Source organism: Peromyscus leucopus, chromosome 3, assembly GCF_004664715.2.
Source record: "Peromyscus leucopus breed LL Stock chromosome 3, UCI_PerLeu_2.1, whole genome shotgun sequence".
Lineage (NCBI taxonomy): Eukaryota > Metazoa > Chordata > Mammalia > Rodentia > Cricetidae > Peromyscus > Peromyscus leucopus.
This window is the reverse complement of record NC_051065.1, coordinates 141,331,865-141,358,256: the sequence shown is the minus strand read 5'-3', so window position 1 is coordinate 141,358,256 and position 26,392 is coordinate 141,331,865. Positions and strand designations below refer to the sequence as shown.

The 26,392-nt window shown below is 36.6% G+C and overlaps 1 protein-coding gene across 2 annotated transcripts; it reads right to left on the bottom strand.

Annotated features, from left to right (window-relative positions):
• Positions 1-580: 580 nt before the first annotated feature.
• LOC114701411 (T-cell surface glycoprotein YE1/48-like) lies at positions 581-24,153 on the bottom strand. 2 transcript variants are annotated; one of them, XM_037204075.1, is made up of 7 exons: positions 24,016-24,153; positions 22,021-22,183; positions 20,473-20,562; positions 19,329-19,550; positions 17,183-17,325; positions 15,546-15,646; positions 581-1,029 (listed from the first exon to the last, which is right to left on the bottom strand). In XM_037204075.1, the coding sequence occupies exons 2-7, from the start codon at positions 22,130-22,132 to the stop codon at positions 876-878; spliced, it is 822 nt and encodes a 273-aa protein (XP_037059970.1). In that variant the 5' UTR covers positions 22,133-22,183; positions 24,016-24,153; the 3' UTR covers positions 581-875. The 2 variants fall into 2 exon arrangements, with proteins under 2 accessions (XP_037059970.1, XP_028737329.1); XM_028881496.2 differs by having other exon boundaries at positions 22,021-22,132.
• Between the last annotated feature and the right edge of the window lie 2,239 nt (positions 24,154-26,392).

Here is a 26,392-nt window from a genome sequence, read left to right as displayed (position 1 = left end):
GTAGATGAATACATGGATCCTAGATTAGATTAAATTACTGTACCAATACTAGATGTCTTAAGTTTGATTACTTGGGTACAGTTGTATAAGATAAAGTGATGTCCCTGGAAAATACTTAGGAAATTTTTGGCCTCAATTTTGTTAGTTTGTTTGGTTCTTTGACACAGGCTCTCACTGTATTAATTTTTTTCAGCAATCTTGTCTTAGCCTCCTAATTGCTAAGATGTAGGGTAAGCCACTACATCTAGCCAACTTCACTTATTACCACCATTTCTATAAGGCCTCAACTTATCATAGATGGTTTAAAGAAGGATGGGATAAACTGATGCCTTGCATAAAATGTATTCAGTAGTTCCTTGAACTATAGTTGCAAATGTTCACCAAATTTTAAATTAAATTTTATGGGCAAGTGGAATGTTTATAACAATGAAGAAAACTTCTACATGAAACAAAACATAAAAAAAAAAACAGAACAGCAATCAACTAACAACTAAGAAATTGAAGCTTATAACTACACTGTAGTTCTTAATTGTGCTTTCAATTGAGATGATTTATTCTATTGATAGTGAAATATTCAGGCTGTTCTTTAGGATTCTTTATTTAGTTCTATGAGTGTTTAAGTAAACAGAAAGAACAGATTCTTCAGGGCTTGTAGCAAAGGGTATCCATGCACCAGAGAAGATGTGTTCTGTGTCTTCCAGGAAGAAAGATTGCCTCTGCTATGCCAAGACAGATTTCAGAGAATATTTTCAACCTCTTCCAGCTCATCTCTCTGTTTGCACAGAGAACCAAGTCCTGGGATCAAAACACTTGTTCATAAGGATTCACAAATTATTATAGGAAACAAATGATGATCAGCACATTCCATTTTGTCTTTAGCTCTTGCTGCAGTATGAATGAACGAAATTATCCAGTCTCTTCTCACAGATACAGGGGTAGAATTGATCACAGTTATCATTATCTAGTCTTGCTCTAGATAAAAATGCACATGTTCCAGTATTAAGATCGAATTTTGCTGTGTTCAAGTCACTAAAGTACAAAAACAATAGGCAATTACTTAATTTTGAACATTCACTGAAATGTCATGATTTTAAAATTTCTATTTGCCAAAATATACAGAATATGTAACTATTAATCATAAGTTCATCACTAAAATGTTTTTTATTCTCTAAGCTCATTAAAAAGAAATGATCTCTTGATCATACCAAAATCCTCATTTTATTCCACAATTGGAATTGCAATTTTTGATCAGCAGGTAAAACTGATTTTTAATATTTCCAAGGAATTATTTTATCCTAAACCTTCTTTCCCACTTATATTTTGTCAATAAATGTGCAAGGTAATAAACAAATATGTGTAGCACACAGAACAAGGTTTCATATGCTTGCGTTTTAAGGAGAGAGGGAAGATTTGGAATACAGGCACAGATGAAGGCTTGTAACTCATATTTTGGTCTTATTTTCCCTTTCTTCTTCCCCCACCTCATAGCTAATAGGTCTTTTCTTAAACATGGTAATCTACTGTATTCCCTGTATGCAACACAACTATGATTTCTAAAGGATTGTATATTAGAAGCCATAACTACCCTTCTGTGAAAAAAAAATTAAATGCAAAATAAAAACATATTAAAAAATTTTAAAACAGAGCAAATTAGTACATAAGCTAAAACAGAAGGACTATTATTTCCAGTTTAATCTGAGCTATGTAGCAAAACCAGAAATAAAAATAATTAATTAATAATTAAGATCATCCTGTAAAAACTGACAGAAGTCAGATTCCTGCTCAGGCTGAGGTGTTAGCAGACGCTGGAAAAAAAATCTCAAATGGTCAGAGAAGAACTGTAGTTAGTTTTACCCCTAATGGATAGAGGAAGCCGACTACAGAATGAATTCAAAATGGAGATCCTCAATAATAAATCCAGCCTGGCATAGTTGAACACAATTATAGTTCCAGTATTTTGGAGATGAAGGTAGGAGAATCACAGTTCAAGACATAGGGATTTGAGGCACACATCAATACATAAGGAGTTTGAAGCTAGTGTGGAATAATAAGACTCTGACAAAGAAAGACAGGAAGAGAATGAAACCCACTCACAGTACATGGAACTGAGAATTCAAAGGAATCATTTTTTAGCAAAATAAATCATGTTCTTTGAATCTTGGATTTAAGATGGAGAGAAATGGAATATTCAAATTTACCATAGGAATTTAGAAGAAAAGAAGGTAAATGAAACCAAGTGGCTTTTGGGACACAGATAGACAAGGTTAGATACATTAGGAATAGAATATACATTAGACAGCCATGAGACATGCTCATGGGTACAGTCAGGAAATCATGTGTATATATTTAATATGTAAATGGAAGAAATGACACAGCAGATATCAACTGTTAACAAAAGATATTTACTAAAAAGAAAAATTTATGCTTACACAGTGACTTGTACACAAATTGGCATGATAGCTTTCATAATTGCATTTACTCATAATTGTCAAAACTTAGAGGCACACCATATGTTCACATATGGAGAAATATTGTGGTATATTTGTGTAATACAAAAGTGCTTTATAACAAAAAGAATGAATCAAAGGTTTGTGAATGTTAAGAGCCATGCCATTATACAACAGATAGCAACTGATAGTTCAAGTGTTAACACACCAGATGAATAATTTTCTAATGGAAGAACCCTGTTCAAGCAAAGCTAATGGTGCCACAAACTGAACACTATTACTTCTGTCTGTAATGTTACATGTGCAAAAACAGCTGTGGTATCTCCTTAATACCTGCACTGTAATGAGTAATCTCATGTGTTGTATATATTTAATTTCATGATTATATCTCAATCTTATGGGCACATATAGCTGTATAATTTTAATGACTAGAAATAATACCAGGATACTTTTCATAAGTCAGACTCCATAGGAAAGTAACAGTATTCTCAGCTGCAAAAACAGATTTTTTTAGCTGATTTTAAACCTTAGAGCAAATTCAAAATGAACTAGTTGCCCCTGCAAAATAGGCACAAGGACAAATTCCCAAGTGATTGTTGAACTAAAATCAAGCACAAAGCAACTTTAGTACATATAATTCTCTCAGCAATTGACTCTCTGAACATACTTCCAACTTCACTTTATGACAAGATTCAAGGTTCAGCCATCGAATTGTTTATTGTTTAAGCCCTGAATTTCAGTGTCACTTTCTGTTGGGAAATGCTGACCACTCAGCTTATGTGCCTCCTGCCTGCTCACCAAGGAGATTGGCTGACAGCCAAGTATTGCCACTCACTGGCTGGCTGGTCAATGTGACATTACTAGCCTGAAAGAAACTATGATTCTCATATGTTATTGAATGGCTCTGACCCTCATAATATAGCTCATATATTCAGTTTTTTTTTCTCAGAGAGAACTGCTGCTATGTAGAGGAGTTGTGAGAGAAAGCTATAAGAGAGAGCTGTGTGGACGGGAAGATGAGCAGTTACAAAGATGAGAGAGCTGTGTAGAGAGATGGAGCAATATCTGTATAAAGATGTGTGTGGGAGATATGTGAAAGAGAGATGTGTAGAAGAGGGATGAATGTAGAGTGAGGAAGTCAGGGAAGAATCAAAAAGAGCAGGAGCACAATCTCATGCTTGCCATTGGCGATGACAGAAGAGCAGCAGATGGCAATTGACTTCAGGGGATTGGCCATCAGGAAACAAAACATTGATGGGTGAATTTCAGATAGAAAAGACCACGAGACCACAGACCCCAGAATGTCTTTTGCTTCTGCTGGACCTTCACATGTTGGCTACTGCCATGTTCCTCTGGTATCTGGCATGGTATGAATGGGCATGGGGAGATTCCCACTTCCTTTAATGCAGTATGATCATCTCTTGGAAATATCCCATTCTACTGGGCATTTTTACCTGAGGATTATTATGGAGATGATATCCTCCTAAACTGTACTGTTTAACTGAAGTAATGATTTTATACAATAATAGTGTTAGTTTGAATGGAATTTGATGATTGCGGGTCTTTAATAAATATAGGAAGACATTATGATGGAGATTATTTTAGTGGAAAAATTAACATAGGTAAAGGAAGGATAAAATGTTGCTTGCCCCTGCCTCTGATAAAGCAGGGGCTACAGAAAATAAGAAATAAAACAAGAAATTGTCACACAGCCAAAACACACAAGTTTCAATTGAGGAGCCATATAGACTGTGGCTAAGGTTAAGGTTAAGTAAAACAATTGAGTCCCAGTAGCCCAGATAACTTAAATTCTTTTCATCTTAATGTAGAGAGATTGTTCACAGGTTTCAGTCTGCATCATAGCTGAAACAAAGCCTTAAAATAACTTCAAGTTAAAGTAGGATGTTTTGATAATAGCTTTGAAATGAAAAACCCTAGAAAACAATCTAAAGTTCACAAGGATACATAGCTAACTTAGTGATTAAAAAACAAAGCAGTCCAATTATTACTAGCTGAAGTACTTTCCTTGCTAGGCTTGATTTTGATCAAAGATGTTAGATAATTCCTTGTATACATTTCTACCCCCAATCTCCTGATTTAAAAAAAAAAAACTATTGATGAGTGGATATGTACCCTAAATATTTAAAGTAGGGCTAATTAATTGTTTTCCATATGTAAAAGCTTAGGTTTGTGATTCTTTTAAAATTTCTTAAAAGATTATCTTTTAATATAAGTAATAAAAGTGATTGATTCTTTCTCTGTATCCACAATATGCAGCCTGCCAGCAAAAAAAAAAAAAAAAAAAAAAAAAAAACTGGCTGAGAAAAATACCATGGTTGCTCATATCCTGTTAATCTATAACAAGTTACTTAGATGTAAATGTATGTGAGTTCTTGGGATGACTTTGTTTTAATCATGTAAGAGAGATGAAAAACTTTTTTCCTGTATTCAATATAATCATTTATTTGAAAAATAGAATGTATCCTGCTGTAGAATTCTTTCTGTGTGCTGTGAATATGTTTTATTACCATTAGTTAATAAAGAAGATGCAGAGATAAAGGGAGAAGAGGGCAGAGTCTAAGAGAAGCCAGTGAACTGCACAAGAAACAAGATGTGAAGTACCAGTAAATCACCAGCCACGTGGTGATACATAGGTTAATAGAAATGGGTTAAGATGTAAGAGCTAGCTAGTAGTAAGCATGAGCTATAGACCAAACATTTTGCAATTATATTAAGCTTCTGAATGGGTATTCAGGAACAGGCAGGCAGGAGAGATTAATCTGTCTACATTTGGTGCCCAGGTGTTTGGCAAGTTTTTCTGCATAATACCTGAGAGAGCTTTAAAAAAGAGAGATTCTAAAACAGAGCCAGGAGCACTTTCCTAGTTCATGTCTCTCAATACAGGCCAAGGGACAGAACTGCATCCCCTGGCCATGATGGGCCTCAGCTGAACATTGTGGACTCCCGCAGTCTCTCATGGGCTGAGGTATAAAGAAGCTGCTTCAGCTGCTGCCTGCAGGCTTGAAAGCACAGCTGCATGATACTTAATACTGCTTCCCAGAGTTGGGACAATAAATGTAGCTCCCACCGGTACCTCTGCTATGAAGAAAGGCACTCGGAGAACAAAAGAATGGAACAGAATCAGCCACCAAAGTTGCTGCTTTGGTCCTAGTGCTTAGCAGTTTAAAGTAGTGGGCAGAAAAGGATTACAGATATGCAATGAAGACAAATTCAGATGAAAAAAACCTCTAAATGGGCACAGTATGTTCAAAAAATATTTTAAAGCTATCTTGACTTCAAAATTTGGGTCTAAGGACACATTGCTTTGGGAAAGAGGCTCTACTTTTGCTTCTACAGGAAGCAAGAGGGTGTGGATTCGTTTCAGGTTAAGATGGACCAGATTTAATCAAGGGAGGCCTCCTGAACCTTGACAGATGGTATATATCAGCAAAGTTGATAGCTGATCTTCCCAGAACTTGACCATTATCTCAAATTTTCTCAAGATTCTCGTAAGATTACCAGTGCCCCCAATCAGCAGGAAGTAGTATAGAAAACTATGTCCTAATTCCCAAAATATTGTTTATGAATGTTTATTTTCATTGAAAGGGGGTTTGTTATAAATAGTTAATGGTCATAGTCAGTCTCTCTCTAAAGAAAAAGGGGGTCTATGGTATAGAAATGATGAGAAAAAGGTAGATTATTGAATCTACTTTAATCCAAAAAAATAACTGCTAATCTCAAAATACTTTACATTGGTATGGATTTTGGTTTATTGATAAAAATATAAGGTCAATTTTGTTGTACTTTATGTATATTTCCACTCTTGTTTAAGGTATTATGTTTATACAACTCATTTAAAAAGGTAATATATAGTTAAAATGCAAATTAGTATTCATCTATAATAGTCAAACTTATAGTCATATTAGTTAGGTTTTCTAGATATGCAGAGATATATTTCAGATAGGTAGAGTAATCTTTAAACACTTCAAAGACCTACAAAATATGACATTTAAAGTGTTTTAAGAACTTAGACTTTTCTGGACATTGAGACATATCTCTTCCTGGCAGCACCAGTTACTTCAAAAAGGATGATGAGCATCAAAGAAACTCCTTATGGAGTTTGCTTTCAATGTAGCAAAGGCTAGCCATTTAGGCAAGAAACTGCTTTTGTCTGGACTGCTTTACAATTTGTTGTATAAACTGAACAGGCAGGACCTATACAAAAGGAACCACTGAATTTTGCCAAAACAAGGCAGGATGGTCCTTCAGGTTCCAGCTTCACAGAAGAAACTACAGACATTGTGCAAGACACAGAGGAAAGCAACTGATGAACTTTGCCAATATAGGCAGGATAGACCTTCAAATTTTCTGCTTCATTGAAATGTCTGCCAGATACTATGGGCCTATAGTCTGAGGATGAATGCCTCAACACTGCACAAGAACTTTGAGTGACGGTTCAGGCAGCCAGGTGTCTCTGTTATATCTAAAATTTTGGAAGTTGCTTGCAGTATACTTTCTGTTTACTCAGGTAAATATCCTCTGGGGTCTTTGATGGAGTTGAAGACAAGATAGTTATAATTGTAATTTTTCTTAGTTATGATAAGAGGTAGATTAGAGGTGAAACTTTAGAGTCATTAAAATAAGATATATGATAGAGTATTTTATTTAATTTTTGCCAAATACAAATAGACTAGATATTGTTACTGTAATTCATGCTTGATAACTGTTTTGTTATATGTAATTTTCCTATATTAAAGTTAAAACCTTCTTTTTGATTAGGCAGAAAAGGGGAAATGCTGTAGGATTTCTTTCCATATGCTGTGAATATATGTTGTTCCCATTGGATGATAAATCAAGCTGATTTGACCTATAGTCAGGCAGAATACAGCTAGGCTGGAAATACAAACTGAATACAGGGAGAAAGGAGGGCAGAGCTGAAGCAGATGGCAGCCAGCCACCAGAGGAGCAAGATGTGCTAGAACACACGAAATAGTAAATATTTGCCATGAGACACGTGGCGAAATATTGATCAATAGAAATAGGTTAATTTAAGTTGTAAGAGCTAGTTAAAAATAAGCCTGAGCAATAGGCCAACAGTTTGTAATTAATATTAAGCCTCTGACTAGTTATTCAGGAACAGGCAGGCAGGCAGGAGAATGTTGTCCATCTACAGTAACCACATTGTAATTTTTATATTGCCTGGAAGATTTTGTTGGGGTATATAAGCTGTAGAGGAAATATAAAATCATAGAATACAAAACAGAGAACCCAGAATAAAGAAAAAAGAAGACGAAAACTATCAAGAGAGTGTGTGAATGTCTTTCTCTTTACCCCTCAGATTAAAAAAAAAAGTTAAATTTTGCCTACTCTGTGGATTTCTTTGAAGACCTACACTGCTGGAAGTTGAACCCCAGGTAGTGGTATATATCACAGAGGAATGCATCTTACTGGCCTGCTACCCCAAATGTGCTTAGCCTACATTCTTATAGTCCCCAAGACTACCAGCCTAGCATTGATATCACCTTCAATGGCCTGGGACCTCCCATATCAGTCACTTATTAAGAAAATGACATACAGGATTGCCTACAGCCAGATGTTTGTTATTGAGGCACTTTATCACTTGAGGCTCCCTCTTCTCAGAGGAATCTAGCTTTTGTCAAGTTGACATAAAACTAATTTGCAGAATGGTGCTTGCAAAGGTATACATATTTGGGAAAACTCATTTCTCATGACTTACAGTGGGTGCATTTTATCACATGCGCACTCTAACTTCAAGGCTTGATTTTTTTAAAATATAATTGTCAACAGAATGAACGAAAGAAAGAGAGAAGGAAAGAAACAAAGAAAGAAAAAAGTTAGGAAGAAAGAATAAATGAAGGAGGAAAGAAAGGAAGGAAGGAATGAAGAAAGGAAAGGAAAAAAAGAATGAAAGGAAGGAAGGAAGGAAGGAAGAAAGAAAGAGAGAGAGAGAGAGAGAGAGAGAGAGAGAGAGAGAGAGAGAGAGAGAAAGAAAGAAAGAAAGAAAGAAAGAAAGAAAGAAAGAAAGAAAGAAAGAAAGGAAAGGAAAAAGGAAGAAAACAATCACTAGTCAAATCATTTCAGAACTAAGGACATTACATGTGAATGCACTGCATGATACTGAATAGAAAAAAATATCAACAGTGACATGATCCAGAAAACTAACAAAAGTGACTAATAAGACTATGGATTATTGATTAAAACATATTAATAAATCATCGACGTTTATTTAGCTTAATTGTTTCAGTATGATGTAAAAGAATTTGCTTGTCCCTACAAAATATTTGTGGATGGCTTATTATTATTATTATTATTATTATTATTATTAATACCATTATTGCTATTGGCTTCATGAGACAGAATCTTACTCTGTAGCAAACAATGACCTCAAACATGCTATGTAGCCTAAGGCTACCCTCAAACTCATTTACCTATGAGATTATAAGTCTTAACCAAACCAAACTAGTGGGAACTCATGAGCTATGGACCCATAACTGTGGAGCCTCTATGAGACTGGACTAGGCCCTCTGCATAGGCAAGACAGTTATATACATTGATCTGCTTAAGAGGCCCCCTGGCAGTGGGATCAGGATCCATTCCTAGGGCATAAGTGGGTTTTTTGGAGCCCACTCCATATGGTGAGAGAGCTTACACAGCCCTGGACCAGGGGAACAGGCTTGGACCTGCCTCAACTGAGTGTATCAGGCTCTGCTGACACCCCATGGGAGGCCTTGCCTTGGATGACCTGGGAATGGGGGTTGAAATGGGGGAAACAGGGGTGGGAGAAGGGAGGGGAGAAGATCTGTGGTTGGTATGAAAAATGAATAGAAATTTCTTAATAAAAAAGAAAAGAAAAGATGATTATAAGTCTTGAACTTTCACATTCATCTGGCCTCACTGAATATTACTGTATCTACAGTTTCAACTCATCATCAAATGAATCAAAGAGAGAGAGAGAATGAGAATACATATGAATTGTGGAAGTTTGTATGAGTGTCTTAAATTAGTCTGGAAACTATTCACTAAGTCTTATTATTATTATTATTATTATTATTATTATTATTATTGTTTTTTGAGACAGGGTTTCTCTGTGTAGCTTTGTGTCTTTTCTGGAACTCGCTTTGGAGACCAGGCTGGCCTTGAACTCACAGAGATCCTCCTGGCTCTGCCTCCCGAGTGCTGGGATTACTGAAATTATTTTTTGCAGCAAATAAATGCATTCTAAAGATGATAAATTCTTCTACATATAAAAAGTGTCAACCAGTAGCTAATCAACTAACAAACAAACAAAAATCCACAACTGCACCCTAGTGTTTAACTGTGCTGTCAACGCCATGGATGTTGGAATGGTTTGTTCTAGTGATTATGAAATATGTGTGTTATTTATTAGAGTTCTGTATTAAGTTCCATGTGTCATTCAGGTAAAAAAAGAGAGTGATTCCTTAGGGCCCTGGACCAAAGGCATCCATTCTACAGACACAAGCTGCTGTGTTGTGCAAGGAAGGAAAATGGCTTCTGCTCTGTTAAGTCAGATTTCAGAAGAATGTTTCTTCCCTTTCCAGCTCATCACCCTATTTGCACAGCCGACTGAGACCTGTGGTTAAAACATTTGGTCGTTAAGTAGTCACAAATCACCACAGGAAACCAACAAAGATGACCACATTCCATTTTTAACTTTCCTATGCACTGCACACCGAATTAGATAATTTTTCCACTTTCTTTTCTCAGATACAGGAGTGAGTTCTAACACAGTCATCATTATCTACATGAACTGACAAATGCACTGCCTCCTGTCTTATGTGGTGATCCCATTACTGTCAAATCACTATTAAGTGAAAAATATAATGGAAAGTTATTTAAATTCAAATCTTATATTGATTCAGGCCAAAGTCTTCAAAACAAGATTTATTTACCAAAATGTACAGAATATGGCATTAACCATAAGAATATCAATAAAAGATTTCCATTTTCTCTAAATGCATACAAATAGTCTTGGGCCAATGACATGGCTCAGTGGGTGGAGGCCATTGGCACCAGACCAGGCAACCAGAGTTCAGACCTCAGATCCCACACAAAAGGAGAGAAGTGACTCTTTCAACGCTCCTCTAACTGTACCTGTACTGTGACCTGTATGTCACAGTACATGTGAATAGTCCACAAAAATAAATGGAATAAAATGAAAAATAAAAATGATCTTTTGATCACAACTTAGGTTCTTATCTACTTCACACTGTTAATTTTTTTTGTGAGCAAGTTAAATTAATTTTGAGTATTTCCATGGAACAATTTTACACTAAAATGTTTTCCTCTGATTTTTTTTTTTATAATAAAGACAGTTTAAAAAGAAGAAATAAATGCATGTGGCATACAGGACAAGGTCTTATATGCACACATTTTGAGAAGAAAGGGACATTTGTAGAATAGTTACAGAAGAGGGTTTGTAACTGTTGTTTTGGTTGATTTTTCTCTTTCCACCCCCTCCTCAGAGCTATTGGGACTTCCTTGAAACATGGTGACCATCTGACTTCCCTGTGTGCAACACAACTGCCATCTCTGATGGACGATGAATACTAAATCCTCAACTAACTTCCTGTGGAAGATAATTCAAAAAGTTAAATAAAAACTAAATCACAATGTCGGGAGGTGTGGGCACATGCCTTTAATCCCAGCCTTTGGGCAGCAGAGGCAGGTGGATCTCTGAGTTCGAGGCCAACTTGGTTTACAGAGAGAGTTCCAGGACAGCCAAGACTACACAGAGAAACCTTATAGAAAAATCAAAAGAAAAAAAAAAAAGAAAGATGATATATGACTGTAACCTAGCACTGGGGAGGCTGATTTAGAGGATTATAAACCAGAATAGAGTGGGCTATGGAGCAAGACCCTGATCAACTAAAACTGAATTCAGTTCATTTACGAATAGGCAGAAAGTAGATTCCTATACAGTCTGAGGCTTCAGTAAATCTAAGACTCCCAAAACATCATTAAACATGACAGCCAATCTTTCTACTAATAGGCAGGGTAAAATAATTAGTGACACTACAGAAAATAATCATTCAAACAAAATAATGAATCCAGGAGTATAAGGATTTCAAGGCCAGTTAGGGAAATACAGTGAGTTTGACCCAAGCTAGCCTAATGAGAATCTATGTCAAAGAATACCAGACAGAGAATGAAATCCACCCAACTCCATGGGACTAAAACAGCAAAGGAATAAAACTTTAACAAAAGACTGCCTTCATTTAACATTGGATTTAAGCCTGGTAGAAATAACAGATTTAGATTTACAATAGGAAGATAAATGAAACTAAGTGGCCCATGGATCATATAAAAAAAACAGGTAAGGTACAGCAGGAATGATTATATACATTAGTCAGCCATAAGATATGATTATGGTACAATCAGTAAAGCGTGTGTGAATATGGGCAAAGAGGAAAAGACACAGGATACAGTAACTATTCACAATATACATGGAGCACATATTCTGCATCATGAGTTCTTAACTTTACCTTCATGGTGATGCCTTCCTGGACTTCTACCAAGAAACACAAGCTCACAGTTTCTCACTAGGTTCATTAGAAGCTGACATTGTAAGCAGATTTACAAGCTTCTGTGTCTTCCCACTGGGGAAAATACTTGTGGTGGCCACAGAAACCTTCTGACCACTGGACTTCCTGACAGAAGCCTCATGTTTAGGTCCAGTAGTCATAACATAATCAGGGAACAGTTCTGTAACATAGACAAGGTCTACAAAGATCACTTAATCTGGATGCAGACATGCTTTTGCTGCTAGAACCTGACTCTAAATATTACCACATGCTCATATCACTCTGTTTGGTGCTGTAAGACACAAACAAATTCATTAACTCTGTGGTCTTCACAGTGGCAAATACCAACAATTCTAGTGCTTGGGAGGTAGATGAAAAGGAACAGAGCTAGCCTGTATGAAATGATACTTCCTTTAGAAAAAACAAATTAATAACAATAGTGATAATCTGTATGATTTGTACATATTAATACATTATGTAAGGTCTTCTGTACTCTGGACACCTCTGTGATAGTCCAGCTAAATCTGTGACAGTCTGGCCACCTCTGTGACAGCCTGCTTGAGAATTCCCTTGGATAAAAGAGAAATTTATCTTTCTGCAGATTTGGAATCTAACTGTCCACACTGGCAGGACCACGTTTAAATAGAAGTGAGCTAGACCTGCCATGTTCTCAGGCACCGAATGAAAGGTTCCTGAGAAAGTTACCACTGTCCATGCCTCAGATAGTTTTTGTATCAGCTGAAGAAGAAATTCACAGAATACCACAAAGAAAATGTCATAATGAACAAAATGCAGCAGAAAGAGTACGTTAAGCCCACAAAAGTACAGACAATAGGATTACCAACTAACACATGTAAAATAAGTACGGTTGATATCTTTAATGGGATAAAAGATAGTCACACCTACCATATTCTCAGCACTTGAGAGATGGAAATACAAGGATCAAGAGTTCAAGACCAGCCTGGGGACACAAATCTCTTTCAAAACAACAACAAAACAATAAAAATTAAATTTATTTTTAAATAGTTATAAAAGTCAACTTGAAATGTAACTAGATAAGAAAGTTTTTAAAGGACAAACAGAATTATTAGGGGATTTTTTTTAAAATTTGTATTTCTAAAAAAATCAATAATCATGAAAAATGATGAATATGTGATTTGAAGGCAGAGAAGGGGTTCAGAGGATTAAAGGATAAAATTGGATGAGTACTGGAAAATAATGGACAGGAGAGAATAAAGGGTCAACCAAAACTAAGGATGCATAAAAGGCCTATGGAGACCCACTAGCTGACCTACACAAAACAGACTCTTTTGTGTGTGTGTGTGTGTGTGTGTGTGTGTGTGTGTGTGTGTGTGTGTATGATTTGGGAACTTTTATGTGTTGCTTTTTTGTTTGTTTTAGGCAATTTTTGTCTTGCTGAATTTTTTTTTAGTTTGATTTTATTTTCCTTTTTTTGTTTTGGGGGGGGAGAGAGAGAAATAATACATATTTGAGTGCATAGGAAGGGAGGAGGGGAGGAACTGGGTATTAAGGGGGAGAGGAAAACCTGATCAAAATATATTCTATGGAAACATAATTTAAAATATCAAAATATAATTTAAAAAAGAGTTAGATCCACAGAAAATATGAATTATTAAGTGAAAATCAAAGTGAAAGGCAAAGGATACCTCCAAAGGAATTACTGGTCAGTGAGGCCACAGATGCCTCCAAACAACCAGGCTGCTGCTGTGCCCTTGGTTTTCCACCATAACTACATGGAAACACCCTTTTTCTGAAGACACCACACATTTGGTGTGAGGACATAGAGAAATCAATCTCAAACCAATGAGGAAATATCTTCCCTTAGGCTATCTTTCAATGGGTCAAACAGTCCTGTGCAGGTTACTAGGGGAGTGCCTTAGCTACGGTTTTTACTGCTGTGAAAAGACACTATGACCTCAGCAACTCTTATGAAGAAAACACCTAACTGGGGTGCCTCCCTTACAGTTTCAGAGCTTCAGTCCATTATCATCATGGTGGGGATCATGGCAGTGTGCAGGCAGACTTGGTGCTGGCTACCTCTTGATATGCAGGCTACAGGAATTCTGCTGACACACTCAGTGGTCTCCAGAGCATAGGAAACCTCAAAGCTCACTGCCACAGTGACACATTTCTTCCAGTACACTCCCACAGTGACACATTTCCTCCAATAGAGACCCCACCCACTCCAACAAAGCCACACCTACTAATAGTTCCACTCCCTATCAGATTATGTGGGCCAATTACATTCACAGTTCCAAAGGGAGAAAAGATTTGAATGGTCTTACTCAGCACTGGACCCAGCATGCCACAATACTGACCTGCTAGGCAATATGTCATGTTTGATATTATAATCCAAATCAAAAGCCCATGATTTCAGAGGTCATGAGCTCTAGTATGGAACCTACTACTATCATTTTGCTAAGTGGTGACATGGTTAAGTTTCATTTTTAATATTTATGTTTATGGTCTGTACCTGCATTGCTCCCAACCTCCATCAGAGAAGTTTCTTTGGCAGTGGTCAGTGGTCATTGAAGAGAAGCAGAACTGGTCAAAGTGCTTAGGAGAAGAGAGTATGTGCTCAGCCATACAGGGGTCATCTTCATAAACCTCTTTCCCCAAAAACCACCACTACCACACAGGAAATAGGAAGGAAGAGGAAACAGAAAGGATGTAAGAACTAGAGAAGGAAAAAGTACTGTGGAAAGCAAGTTCTGGACATGACAAAATTCCTGCACAGATGAGGAGGCATATACTACCATGTAAGGAATGACTATTGTTAGGTGATGGCAGCTGGAAAAGGGAGATTTACTCTTTTGGGGGTGTGTGGCCACCGGTATGTATCCTTGCTGCAGTGGATGACCTACCATGCACCTAGGGACAGCAGCAATTAAGAAAACAGGAGTTAGAGAGGCACATGTTAGGACAGAAGCAGAGGAAGCTTGGGGGTTTAGGGAAGGATAGGATCATATTTTATTTTGTGTATATGAGATATATTCAAGAAAAAGGAATATTTTAATAAAGATAATCAATAAATAGTTTTCTACCAGAGTATAAATTAACATAAAACTTGGAATCTACAATATGACATCTTGAAATGGAAGGTAGATATACATATAGATATGCAAAAATGTTCTTATATTTATAAATAAGAAGCAATTTATATAAACTAACTCCTGAAACAAATTAAATGAATGTTTCAAATATTCATACTTATACTACCTATCAGGATGATCTAGTCACTTTCAAATGATCTTAAGATGTTGATTTGCTTGTGTTCTCTGCATCTTAGAACACACAATCCTTAGCTGTGTTCATTATTACATCACTAGCAGTCAGCTTCTAGACTGTTCCTCTTCCCTGTCTAATGCTTGCTCAAATACTGCCTTGTGCATCTTATCCTTAGCTGTGAGCTCCATTGACAAAGAGAAAAGCATTGTGAAATGAGAACAAAGCCTTTGCACACAATCCTCCCAATTCTGCACCAAGTTAGAGTGTGAGGACTCAGGAAACTCACAGTTTAGATGGGCCACCGTCACTCCATTGCCATTTCCTTCTTGTGTCATATGATAACCCAATCCAGTAACTGTTCGGCTTAATTTGGAGCTGAAGGAACTTCTGTAAGAGAAAAAAAAAAGAACTCATCTGATGATAAAATTTCCCTGTGGCTGATGAGAAAAGAACAACATAACAGGTTCCTGCTATTCTGTGTCAGGTCTCTGCTGTCCTGTCCTCTAGAGCTTCCTTCCCTCCAAGCTCATTTTTAAAGTGATTTCCCACGAGTAGCTCATTTATGTCAAAACCAATGTTAGTTATGTAAGTTATTTAAAACCTCAGGTGTCTAGGGATACTAGGTTAGACCAAGTCTCACTATATAACCAAGGTTGACCCTGAATTCACAATATTACTGCTGTGACTCCTATAAACCAGCACACTGCATACATGGCTCATTAAATAATTTCTGACACTCTATGAAATTATTCAACTGTGCATTCCCAAAGACCACAGAGGCATGTGGGAAGTGTTCATATGGTAAGTAACACCCTGTCTTAATAGCAAAATCATTAAGTGAAAAGTACTGTGTGAAAAGCATTAAGTTCCATGCTCCAGAGAGGAAGCCATTCTGAAGTTCAGCCCTGGAAGTGACAGAAATTGAGGAGGAAAGAGACAGATATTTGGAAAACCTTAATGCCTTACATGAGACATGCCAGTGACATGATGTCTACTTAAATTTTTGAGCATATCTTAAAATATGGGTTTAAATTTAATTATAAATTTAATTATGATTAATATATCAAATGGCGAATCACATTATTTGACATTAAAAATTATTTGTTGTGATTTTTATACATGTATTAAATTGGTGTACAAATTTTGTAAAATGTTCTAAATGACAAAGTTTTCAAGCTGATCCTGCAAGCATTTGTCTAGAAAAATATTGTCTTCATATTGGAAGAGATTTTGTTAGGAATAATGTAAATAGAAAATGTCCACATCTTGGCACCTTTTTTTTCATTTAATTACTCATTTCTAAACATAGACATCTTTTAAAGAAAACAAAAAAATAGTATGAAGTGAAGTTTATGGAGAGTTTCGCTGACAATCACATTGGAGCTACCTGGTAAAACTACTTGCTTCCACAGTTCTCATATAATTTCCATTTTGCAACTTGCTCCAGAGCTCAGTTACTTTCTCTATTGTCATCCAATTACTCATCTCAGGCAGTCTCACATCTGGGTTCCAAAGAGCAAGCCCTAGACCAAGACGTCACTGGGTGTAGCTGGCACTCTATGGAGATACATAACTGTCACTCACAGGATGTACTGTACCAAAGGTTTAAGCTTATTTTGGGAAAACATGCTCCTCTGAGGGACTCTCTTGCAGACTCCTAAGAGAGAGGAGATTACAAAGACATGGCTGTTTCTTTAATGAGTCTTCTCATAACAGACCCTGTGTCCTGACACTAAGCTAGGAGCAGGAAGGAGTAGCCTAGGATACTCTTACTGCACAGTTTTTGCTCACATTACAGGCAAACCATGTACAACACTTAGAGTTTTCTCTTTCAATAAACCTGCCCGGACTTAGTATCTCACTATCCAAGGGTTAGAGACAGAGTCTAAGAGAAGAAATGGACATGTTAAGAGTTTAAAGTACCAGTTCATCATCATCATCTATCTTCAAAAGGGATAAGCTGCAATCCCCGCAGGTCTGTGCACATCCACTCCAGCGTTTATTGTCCTTGATGAAATAATAACATTTTATGCCACAGCAGAACCAGTGTCCTTCAACACGTTTGCCTACAACAGAGAAGGTAGATGGTGAAAATTCTTATTTTCTAATATTCTGTTATTAGATCACTGTTTTAATTAAACATCAATAACTAAGTAAAATTTCAGAGCTCTAAGAAATTTAAATTCTAGAATGTTAAGAGACCCCTTTACACCCATGCTCTATGGGGTGTTTTTTATAGCAGTAGATATATAGAAACAAATGATGTGTCCACTGTGGATAAATCAGTAGAAAAAATGTGGCACATGCATACAAAGGAATGCTATTAATCCTTTAAATTGGGCTGGGCATGAAAACTTATGCCTATAACCTGAGCTCTACACAGAGTGAGACAGGAGGATCACCACCAGTTTGAGGCCAGTTTAGGCTAAGTAGTGACTTCCATGTCAACCTTGGCTATAAAGTAGATTCTAATACAGCCTGGGCTACAGATTGAAACCATGTCTCACACCTAAACACCTTAAAAGAGAGGTGCTCAAACAAATGACGAACATGGGTGAACTGGAGGATGGAGTGCAAAGTGAAAAAGTCAAGCCCAGGACCATACTTTATGGCTCAACTCAGATGAGGTTTTAACACAGCCCAACTCTAAGAAGCAGAGGCTTATGAGAGCTGGAATATGGGGAACAAACACTTGCTGCACAGAGGCAGTTACAAGGATGACTGAATTCTAGACCTGCAGTAATGCACTGTGGTCCCAGTTCATCCTCACATACTGTGCACTTAAGGTTGTGCTGTGGTCTGTGTTAAATGTTCTTGCCTTAAGAGCAATAAGAGACACATGAGAGAGCTTTTGAAGGTGTTAGTCTACTCTCCTGACTATGTTGATGCCTTCAGTGATATACCCACATACCCAAACATGTCAAGTTGAATACATTAAAATGTGTGCGATTTGTGTAGCAATAATACCTCATTATGATTATTTTGTTTAGTGAGGGACTGAGGATGGCCATGCTCTAATATCAAACTTTATCTACAACCTTTCTTTTCCTGTGAAGAGGTATCATTGTGTAGCTCAGGCTAGGCTGGAATTTGCTGAGCTGTCCAGATTGTCATTAAAATTATAATCCTCTTGTCTCAGCCACCTAAGGACAGGGACTACAGCAATATGCTACTATTTACAGCAGATAAAGTTATTTTAAAAATGCGACATAATATTTTTCATGGGTCTGAAATACTTCAAAAATTTTTGGCACTTTTTTTTCTATCATATTTTATAACGTAGCAGTTTGAAAGATATTATTATTCCTTACATAGTAATGATTTTGAATCCCTACCATGGTGTAGCGAGATCATATGCAAAAGCTCTTCGTAAACTCTAAATTCTGAAAGTAACATTTAATAATGAATGATAAACTGTGTCAATTAAAGTTAACCAGTCACAATACAAGGTAAGAAAAGTTCCTTGTAAAGCTTGATATTTTCATCTTTCTGGCCTCATTCACTATGTCACTGACAGTTACACAAGTGTGGACACCATTTTGAAGTTCCATAATGTCGTGCAGTGAGCTTCACTGTGGTCACAAATAGGCCAACTCTCTCATACCAAGGCAGAAGGAAAATGCACACACACACACACACACACACACACACACACACACACACACACACACAATCATTTTTATGACTGTATCCATATAAATTCTCTGAGTCCATTTCAGCCTAAGAATTTGGTGAAGGCACTCTTAATGGAGACTTCCATGTTCTGTCAGCAACAAAGCTGGAGATTCAACCTTGCCCACATACAAAAAGATCCTGAATTGTCAGCTATGGGGACTTACAATTACATCCTCTTAGAGCAGTAGAAGCCAGAACAGCCACTGAGTTTCTAGAGGCTATAAGATTCTCCAAATTCAAACACAGATATCTGGAGTTCCAGGCCCCTCCATGAGATAATGAAACCCCAAGCCATTAACCCCAAGCATTTTAAGCTGCTAATTGGACTTCAAATCTTCTGGGGAGGAAACATTAGAGAATAAAGCATTTTTTTTATTCAAGATCCTCTCCTTACCTCTGTGCTGTTTGGAATCTAAAACAAATTTAGTTTCCTGGTAGCATCTGTTCAGTGTTCTGCTGAGTATGTCCAGATCGTGTTTGAGGGCATCATAATCTATAGACTTATTTTTCAACATTTCTTCCATTAAGTAACTGTCATTTTGCATGATGCTGTTCTTTTGTTGGGGATTATTTAGAGTTTTCTGCAATTCATGTTTTTCTTGATTATACTGAAAAACTAAAATGAGTAGCAGTTGTAACACCAAAAACGCTTATGAGGAGTAAATATTGAAATTTAAGATAACAGAGAAAGTCCAAATTGACAACTAACACATATTATTACTGGAACTGGTACTTTGACATTTAGAAAGTAACACCTCAATTAACTCACTATAGGAATGGAAACACAAATTTCTCTCTATCAGGGTAACATTAATGTAAAGCAAACAATATAGCTGAATAAAATTATGGTGGATGTACCACAACTTCCAGTTATTTAGTTTTTCACAGCAAAAACTTTCAAAAACATACATAAGTAACATATTCAGTGCATACTTAACCCAGCATGAGAATGTGAACTTAGAAACATTAAGAAATGGAACAATTCTAATTGGTCTGGAGGGAAAACAAAATATCCAGATAGGTTTCCATGTCCTAGCACAGCATGGGAGTCATTTCCTTGAAAAATATGAAGGAATCCAATAAAGCTTAAGTTTTAATATCTCTGTATATATGAAGTCTTTTCACTTAACCATGTCCTTAATATACACCGAAGAAAATGAAAAGAACATCATCATTTGTTTTATGCAACTGTTTCTTGCAGAATTTTTACATAAAATTCACAATCACCTAAGCTCAGAATGCAGACTACCATTAAGTCCTCAAAAGGAACAATACCAATAATGAGACAGAAAAAGGCAGTTCCCAACATCTCCAATTGAATATATATGTATGGGAACAAGATACTACAGTGTGTCAGCACCCCTCCAAAAAAAAAAAAAACACAAACAAACATAAACAAAGTCCAGAGCTATCTGGCACATCCCCTGATTATAGGCAGAACAATGGACAGAGAGTGTTAACTGCATAATTAGTATCTAAAGTTATTACTTAGGTAGATGTATACCAGTTACTTAGGTAGATGTATACCAGTTACTCACTGTGTGTCACCAATACTGCAACTGTCACCAGCAGAATGGAACAAAGGACTCCAAGAGGTATTGCAATGAGGTGCCAGGGGATTGAACACTCTTAATCAAAACAAACAAACAAACAAACAAAAAGCAAAGCAAGAAAATAATCACTATGAAAAGAGCACGTAACAATACTGGTTATGATTTTGTGTAGCATGGAAATGAGGGGATATTGGTCTCTAACAGATTTACAGAAGTCCATCATACAAGCTGACTGAACATGTACTTTCAAAATTTGTAGCACATCTAACTAAAATGCACCCACTACAGGAATACTACATGTGTGAAGTTTCACAGGATTACAAACTTCTTTTAACTTTGGTCTTATATTATCAATCCTCCTACTTCATCCTAGAGAAGCTAGATGACAGGCACCTGCCCTTTCACCCAGTTCTCCAGGATCAAAAGTGCATCCTTCAGAAAGCACTGGAGGCACAGACACAGTCCAGGTAGATGATTCCAAACTAGAGCATACAGTCAACCAAGGATGCATAAGTGAGGATGAGAGGAAGGAAGGAGGGATGGATGTTCTTGAGAACTGTAGGGACCCTAGTTGTTATGGAGTGGACCTGTATACAGATCCATCCTTTCTGGGGTCAGAAGTCAACTCTTTTTCCCATAAGTTCCATATTTTCTAGACAACCCTAAACATCTTTGTATGTCTGAGGTGTTGGGAATCTGAAAGCCAAGCCTTTGATTATCACTGTATCAAAGATGTTAAAGTTATCAGCTTGGAGTTCAGCTGTTACAGTTCATTCAGGGAAAGCAGAAAAAGAGAACAGAAAAGTCGATTTCCTCTTTTTTGTTAATAAACTTATTTATTCTTTAACATTTCTGTGAATGCATAATATGGTTTAGTCATCCTCATCCCCACTACCCTCTCTCATCACCTCTCTTCCTCTGCAGCTTCTCCTCAGAATACACTTCATCATCTGATGAACTATTTTTCTGCTTCATTTCATTAGATATTTGGAATATTTAGGATGATTAAAACACCCTCTGCTAAAGGGAAAATATTGTTTCTAATGCATACTTTGCATTTCTTTAAGATTTCATTTCTCTAGGACATTTGGTGTTTCTTCAGACCCTAGTTTTTCAGTTTTAAAGGTTTCAGAATTCTTCTTGACTAGACTAAATAATAAAAACCTAACAGTTTCTCAAATTTGATGAAATGTATTCCCTTCTCACTTGTAAATTTTCAAGAACTGTTTACTCAGAGATGTCTATTGATCTCCTCTATCAATCTGGCTTTCTCTGTTACCAGCTAACAGTTAAAAATAGAGTTATAGTTTTCTTTTAAAAATGATTACTTAATTTTTAAACTTATTTTTGAACAATTTTCTACATGATTACTCCCCCACTCATACTCATTTATCTTATCCCTCCCATGTGCATCACCAAGCCCGGTTAAAAAGGAGAGTTTTTGTTTTCCATAGAAGCCAGTAGGATATTGTTTTCAAATGTCAAAAGTTAGAATGCATAAAACACGTGAATTTAGACACTTAAAACACTTACCCCTGTGGCCAGCTTCTCTGGGCCCTTGTGTCTCATCAGCCCTTTCTCGATTCTGCAAGTCTGAAGACTTATGGAATTTCACAGTTGTGTAAGTGATCTCCTCATCACTCATCTTGGGAGTAAGTGAAGTACAGTACAGAAGTACATCAGTTCTGAGTGATTTCTAAAGAAAAAATTAAATGTCCACCTTTAGGAAGGTACCTGGATCTGATTCTGCAGTGGGGTGGGAAGGGACACTGTTTGATTCATTCCCCTAAAGATCCAAACACCCTAAATCACATGTGTCTATCCTGATTTCCATTAGACATGAGAAGTCTTTGAAGTTTTCTGTCATTTGTACTTCTAATGTTCACAACACTTATTATTAGGAAATACAAAAAGAATTAAAAATTTACTACTAAGTTATTGTAATATTGGCACAGCCTATTTGTTTAAAATAGTTAACATATAAAATACACTAGGCATAATTGGCACACCTGCAAATCTTTGAAGTATTTTTAAACTATCAATTCAACAACAGTCAGAGATTTCTGAATATATAAAAATTTATACATTTTTTTGAGACAGGTTTTCTCTGTGTAGTTTTGGTGCCTATCCTGGGTCTTGCTCTGTAGACCAGGATGGCCTCAAACTCACAGAGATCCACCTGACTCTGCCTCCCGAGGGCTGGTATTAAAGGTGTGTGCCACCACCACGCAGATTATTTATACATTTTGATAAATATTCGAATATAAAAGGAAAGTTCTTGTAGTCTTTTCAATTGTATTTGACTCTCAGAATTTCCCAGACACCATCTCCAAAACAGTATATGTAGGTTAATACTGCAGGTAATTACCATTTTGGGCTCCATAAACAGAAATACTTCTTGGGTTAGTCCAAGCACCCCAGCTATCCAACATCTCCACCCAGATTTAGACTACGCATTCTTCTCCAGGGTCAGGCCTGGTAAATGCATGGAACTAGGAAAGATCCTACTGCATGGGATAACCCATATACAGAATCAAAATGCCACATGTTCTCTCACATCTGAGGCTCCTGGCCCCAACTCTTCAGACATGCTACATAACTGGGAGTGATTGCAGCAACCAGGAAAACAAAAGGGGATTATAGGGGTGGGGTGGGGGAGCAATAGAGAGCGGCATAGCAGGAAAACTCCTGAAATTTTAATCTTAAATCATTCCATGTACATGATTATTTCACATATTATATTCTAGTATATGATGTTGCCATAGGATCCTGTGTAAAAATGCATTTTGTCACTGTAAAGAATTAGCTAATGCCCATGAAGGATTCGATCTGATTACAGATATCAATAATTATTAAATAGTAAATAAGTGTAACTCACCATGCCCTTTACATTCATAACTGAGATGGTACCCAAAAGATAATAGAGAAAACAAATAGTACATGGAGTGATTCCTCTCTAATTTTTTTAATTTATGAAGTTTTCTGAAATTATTCAAATTTTCCCTTATTTGCTGAGAAAAAGGAAACTTTCTATTGCAGAATCCTTTTTCAAAATCTTTATTTATTATTATTGGGGTTTTTTGGGGGGAAGGGGATGCCTGAGCTGAGGTTCATGTGTCCAGAGGACAACTTTACAAAGTGAGTCGTCTTATTCCACCTCTATATGAGTCCCAAAGATCAAACTCAGATGGTCAGTCAGGCTTGTGTAGCATGTAGTGAGTACTTTACACACTAAGCCTTCATACCCGGTTCCTGTTATGACTTCTTCAAGATGGATAATATAAAAACATTTGACCCAGCTAAAGAGTAATGAATTCCATAGAACCCTCTACCTAACTCTCTTAGCACACAGCAGAAGTCATAACCCACTCAAAAATAAAATAAACAGTGCTAAACTCCAGTTTTCACATACTGCCATAGTCAATCAGATCAAACACAACCAACATGGTTTCCCCAGCAATTTCAGTCTGATGTCACAACATCTGAAATTCTCTCGAGTGATAGAAAAACAATAAAAGTAGCTGTTACCTGTGTCTCGACCCAGAAATGATTTTGTTGCAGGGAATTTATCCCCCAGGTGGGGGAAAAAGTTGTCCTTCCCTGGACTGATCCTCTCAGAGGCTCCAAGAGAAAAGGCAGAGCTGAATCACCTCTGGGTGATACTTAAGCTCAGGACTTTTTGCCCCTCCTCTTAACCAAACTGAAAAGAGGAAATTGCATGATGAAAGCAGATTTTGATGTCAAAGGAAAGGAACAACATATCATGTCAGTTGCTGCAATCACGTTCATAATTGATATTTGAATACTAAAATATAACACATCTGCAGAGAAAGTGAAATCAGTGTGTTAGCAAAAAACACTAGTAAAAAGAAGTGACTGACATCCCTCCCCTCCTAATTTTCTAACAGACTGTTAGAAATTTTCCCATATGTTACCAATAGGAAAGAAAAGTTATTTCCTGTTTTTTGAATAATGCTTATTACACCTGTGTATTTTACGATGTCTTTATGCACTCACATTTCCACTGTGAAACTTATCATAAACACTTCTGGCTTTTTATTCATATATAATGTTTACTGTGAACACTGATTTCATTCTATATGGAGTAGTCTATTGCTGATATTTTCATGGTGCTAGGAAATCAAATCTAAGACACTGAGAATACTCTACAAATACTTTATCAGTGAGCTACAGACTTAGGCTTTGATTCTGGTTTTTGCTTTTTGTTTGTTTGTTTTTGTGTTTGTTTTGTTTTTGTTTGTTTATTTTGAGAAAATTGTTGTATCATACTTACTATGTAGCCCAGGCTGGCCTCAAACTCACAGGACTCTTGATTCAGTTTCTTCACTGCTGGGATTACAGCTATATACCACCACATGGATTTACACCATGATTCTTGTTGATAGTTCTTATTAAAGAAAAGCATTTCTATGTTTTATAAGTACTGATCTATGAGCTTTTTTAAGCTAATTATAGCTATTAGTCACTTGTATACAGCACAAATTAATTAATCCTCTACTGCTGAACGTCTAAGTTGTTTTATAAAATTTTGTTGTTGTTAGTTTAAAAACTACATGGGATATACATTAGAATATACTTAGAAAAACTTTTTATGCCTTGAAGTCACAAGATTATCACAATCCCTCTAGTTCATTTATAGTCTACCAGTTGTGTGTGAAAATATTCATAATTTACATTTTTAAAGATGAGATAAGGTTAATTTTCTTCAATGTGAATTCTGCACCATAGGTTTGTGAATGAGAATTCCTGGGGAAAAAATGTGTCAGCAAAGATTGATTTACTGATTAAAACCACAGTGCTGCGGAGAGGTTGGAATGTTGTAGATCTAGATGCATTAGCTTACCAAAAATATCTCTAGCCCTTTAAATAGCCATTTCTTGTTCACCTATGTCAGAACTAATGTCCTGTGACTAATAGATAAAGACTTCATGAAGTCTATTAACTTAACAGACCACAAAGTTTCACCAACCTGAAAGCTAAGAATGTCATCTGATGGCCTATACATCTTCCTCCATTTTTCTATAACCACCTCTCTGATGTACCCACCAATCTATGTTAAATTTGCTTTAATTTAAACTTTCTCAGTTCTGTAAAACTACAAAACTCCATGAAACTCTTTCCACCTTGAACATGGAACTAGGATCACTTAAAATGGCTCCAGAATAAACTACTGTTATTCTCTCTAAGGTGAAAACTGTTTTTATATCAGCAGATCTCCATTCAAAGCTCTTGCTGTGCATATTTCCAGTGGGGTCTCACACTCTAACACTGAATGCTGAAGACTTTAGAAACTCCATTGAGACTGGAGATAGAGTACAGAGGAGGTCCTTGCATGGCATTTGCAAAGGCCCAGGCTGACTACAAATATCTCCTGGCATTATTCCTTTTGTAGACTTTAAAAAATTAATTATATATTATTATAATGATAATAAAACAATTATAATAGCAGTAACAATGATAGTAAAATCAACAAAAAATAATAATAATTGGGGAAAGGGAAGAAGTAAAAGACTATTTATTCAGATAAATAATTACTGCCAGGAGGCAGTGGCGCACACCTTTAACTCCAGCACTCAAGATTAAAGACAGGTCTCTCTATGTAGCCCTGGCTGTCCTGGAACTCCCTTTGTAGACCAGGCCGGCCTCAAACTCACAGGGATCCTCCTGCCTCTACCTTCCGAGTACTGGAATTAAAGCTGTGCACTACCACTATTTAATTTCTAGTCTGATGCCATGAGCTAACCCTTGGTAGAATACATTGAAATCTCTCACTAAGCTTTACTTTCATTTTATTGTAGCTTTTCCATCTTGCTGCTTGTTTTTGATGACACCAGTTTAAATTGTTATTTCAACAAGTGACAGAGGTTAATGGAGCACTGGGGGA

Bases quoted from the DNA above. Each gene is read 5' to 3' on its own strand.
- LOC114701411 (XM_037204075.1), bottom strand. From the start codon at position 22,132: ATGAGTGATGAGGAGATCACTTACACAACTGTGAAATTCCATAAGTCT. The intron at 19,551-20,472 runs GTGAGTAACTGG...TACTCATTTTAG, and splicing joins TGCAGTATTGGTGACACACA to TTTTTCAGTATAATCAAGAA. The intron at 15,647-17,182 runs GTACTTTAAACT...TTTCTCTTACAG, and splicing joins TAGATGATGATGATGAACTG to AAGTTCCTTCAGCTCCAAAT.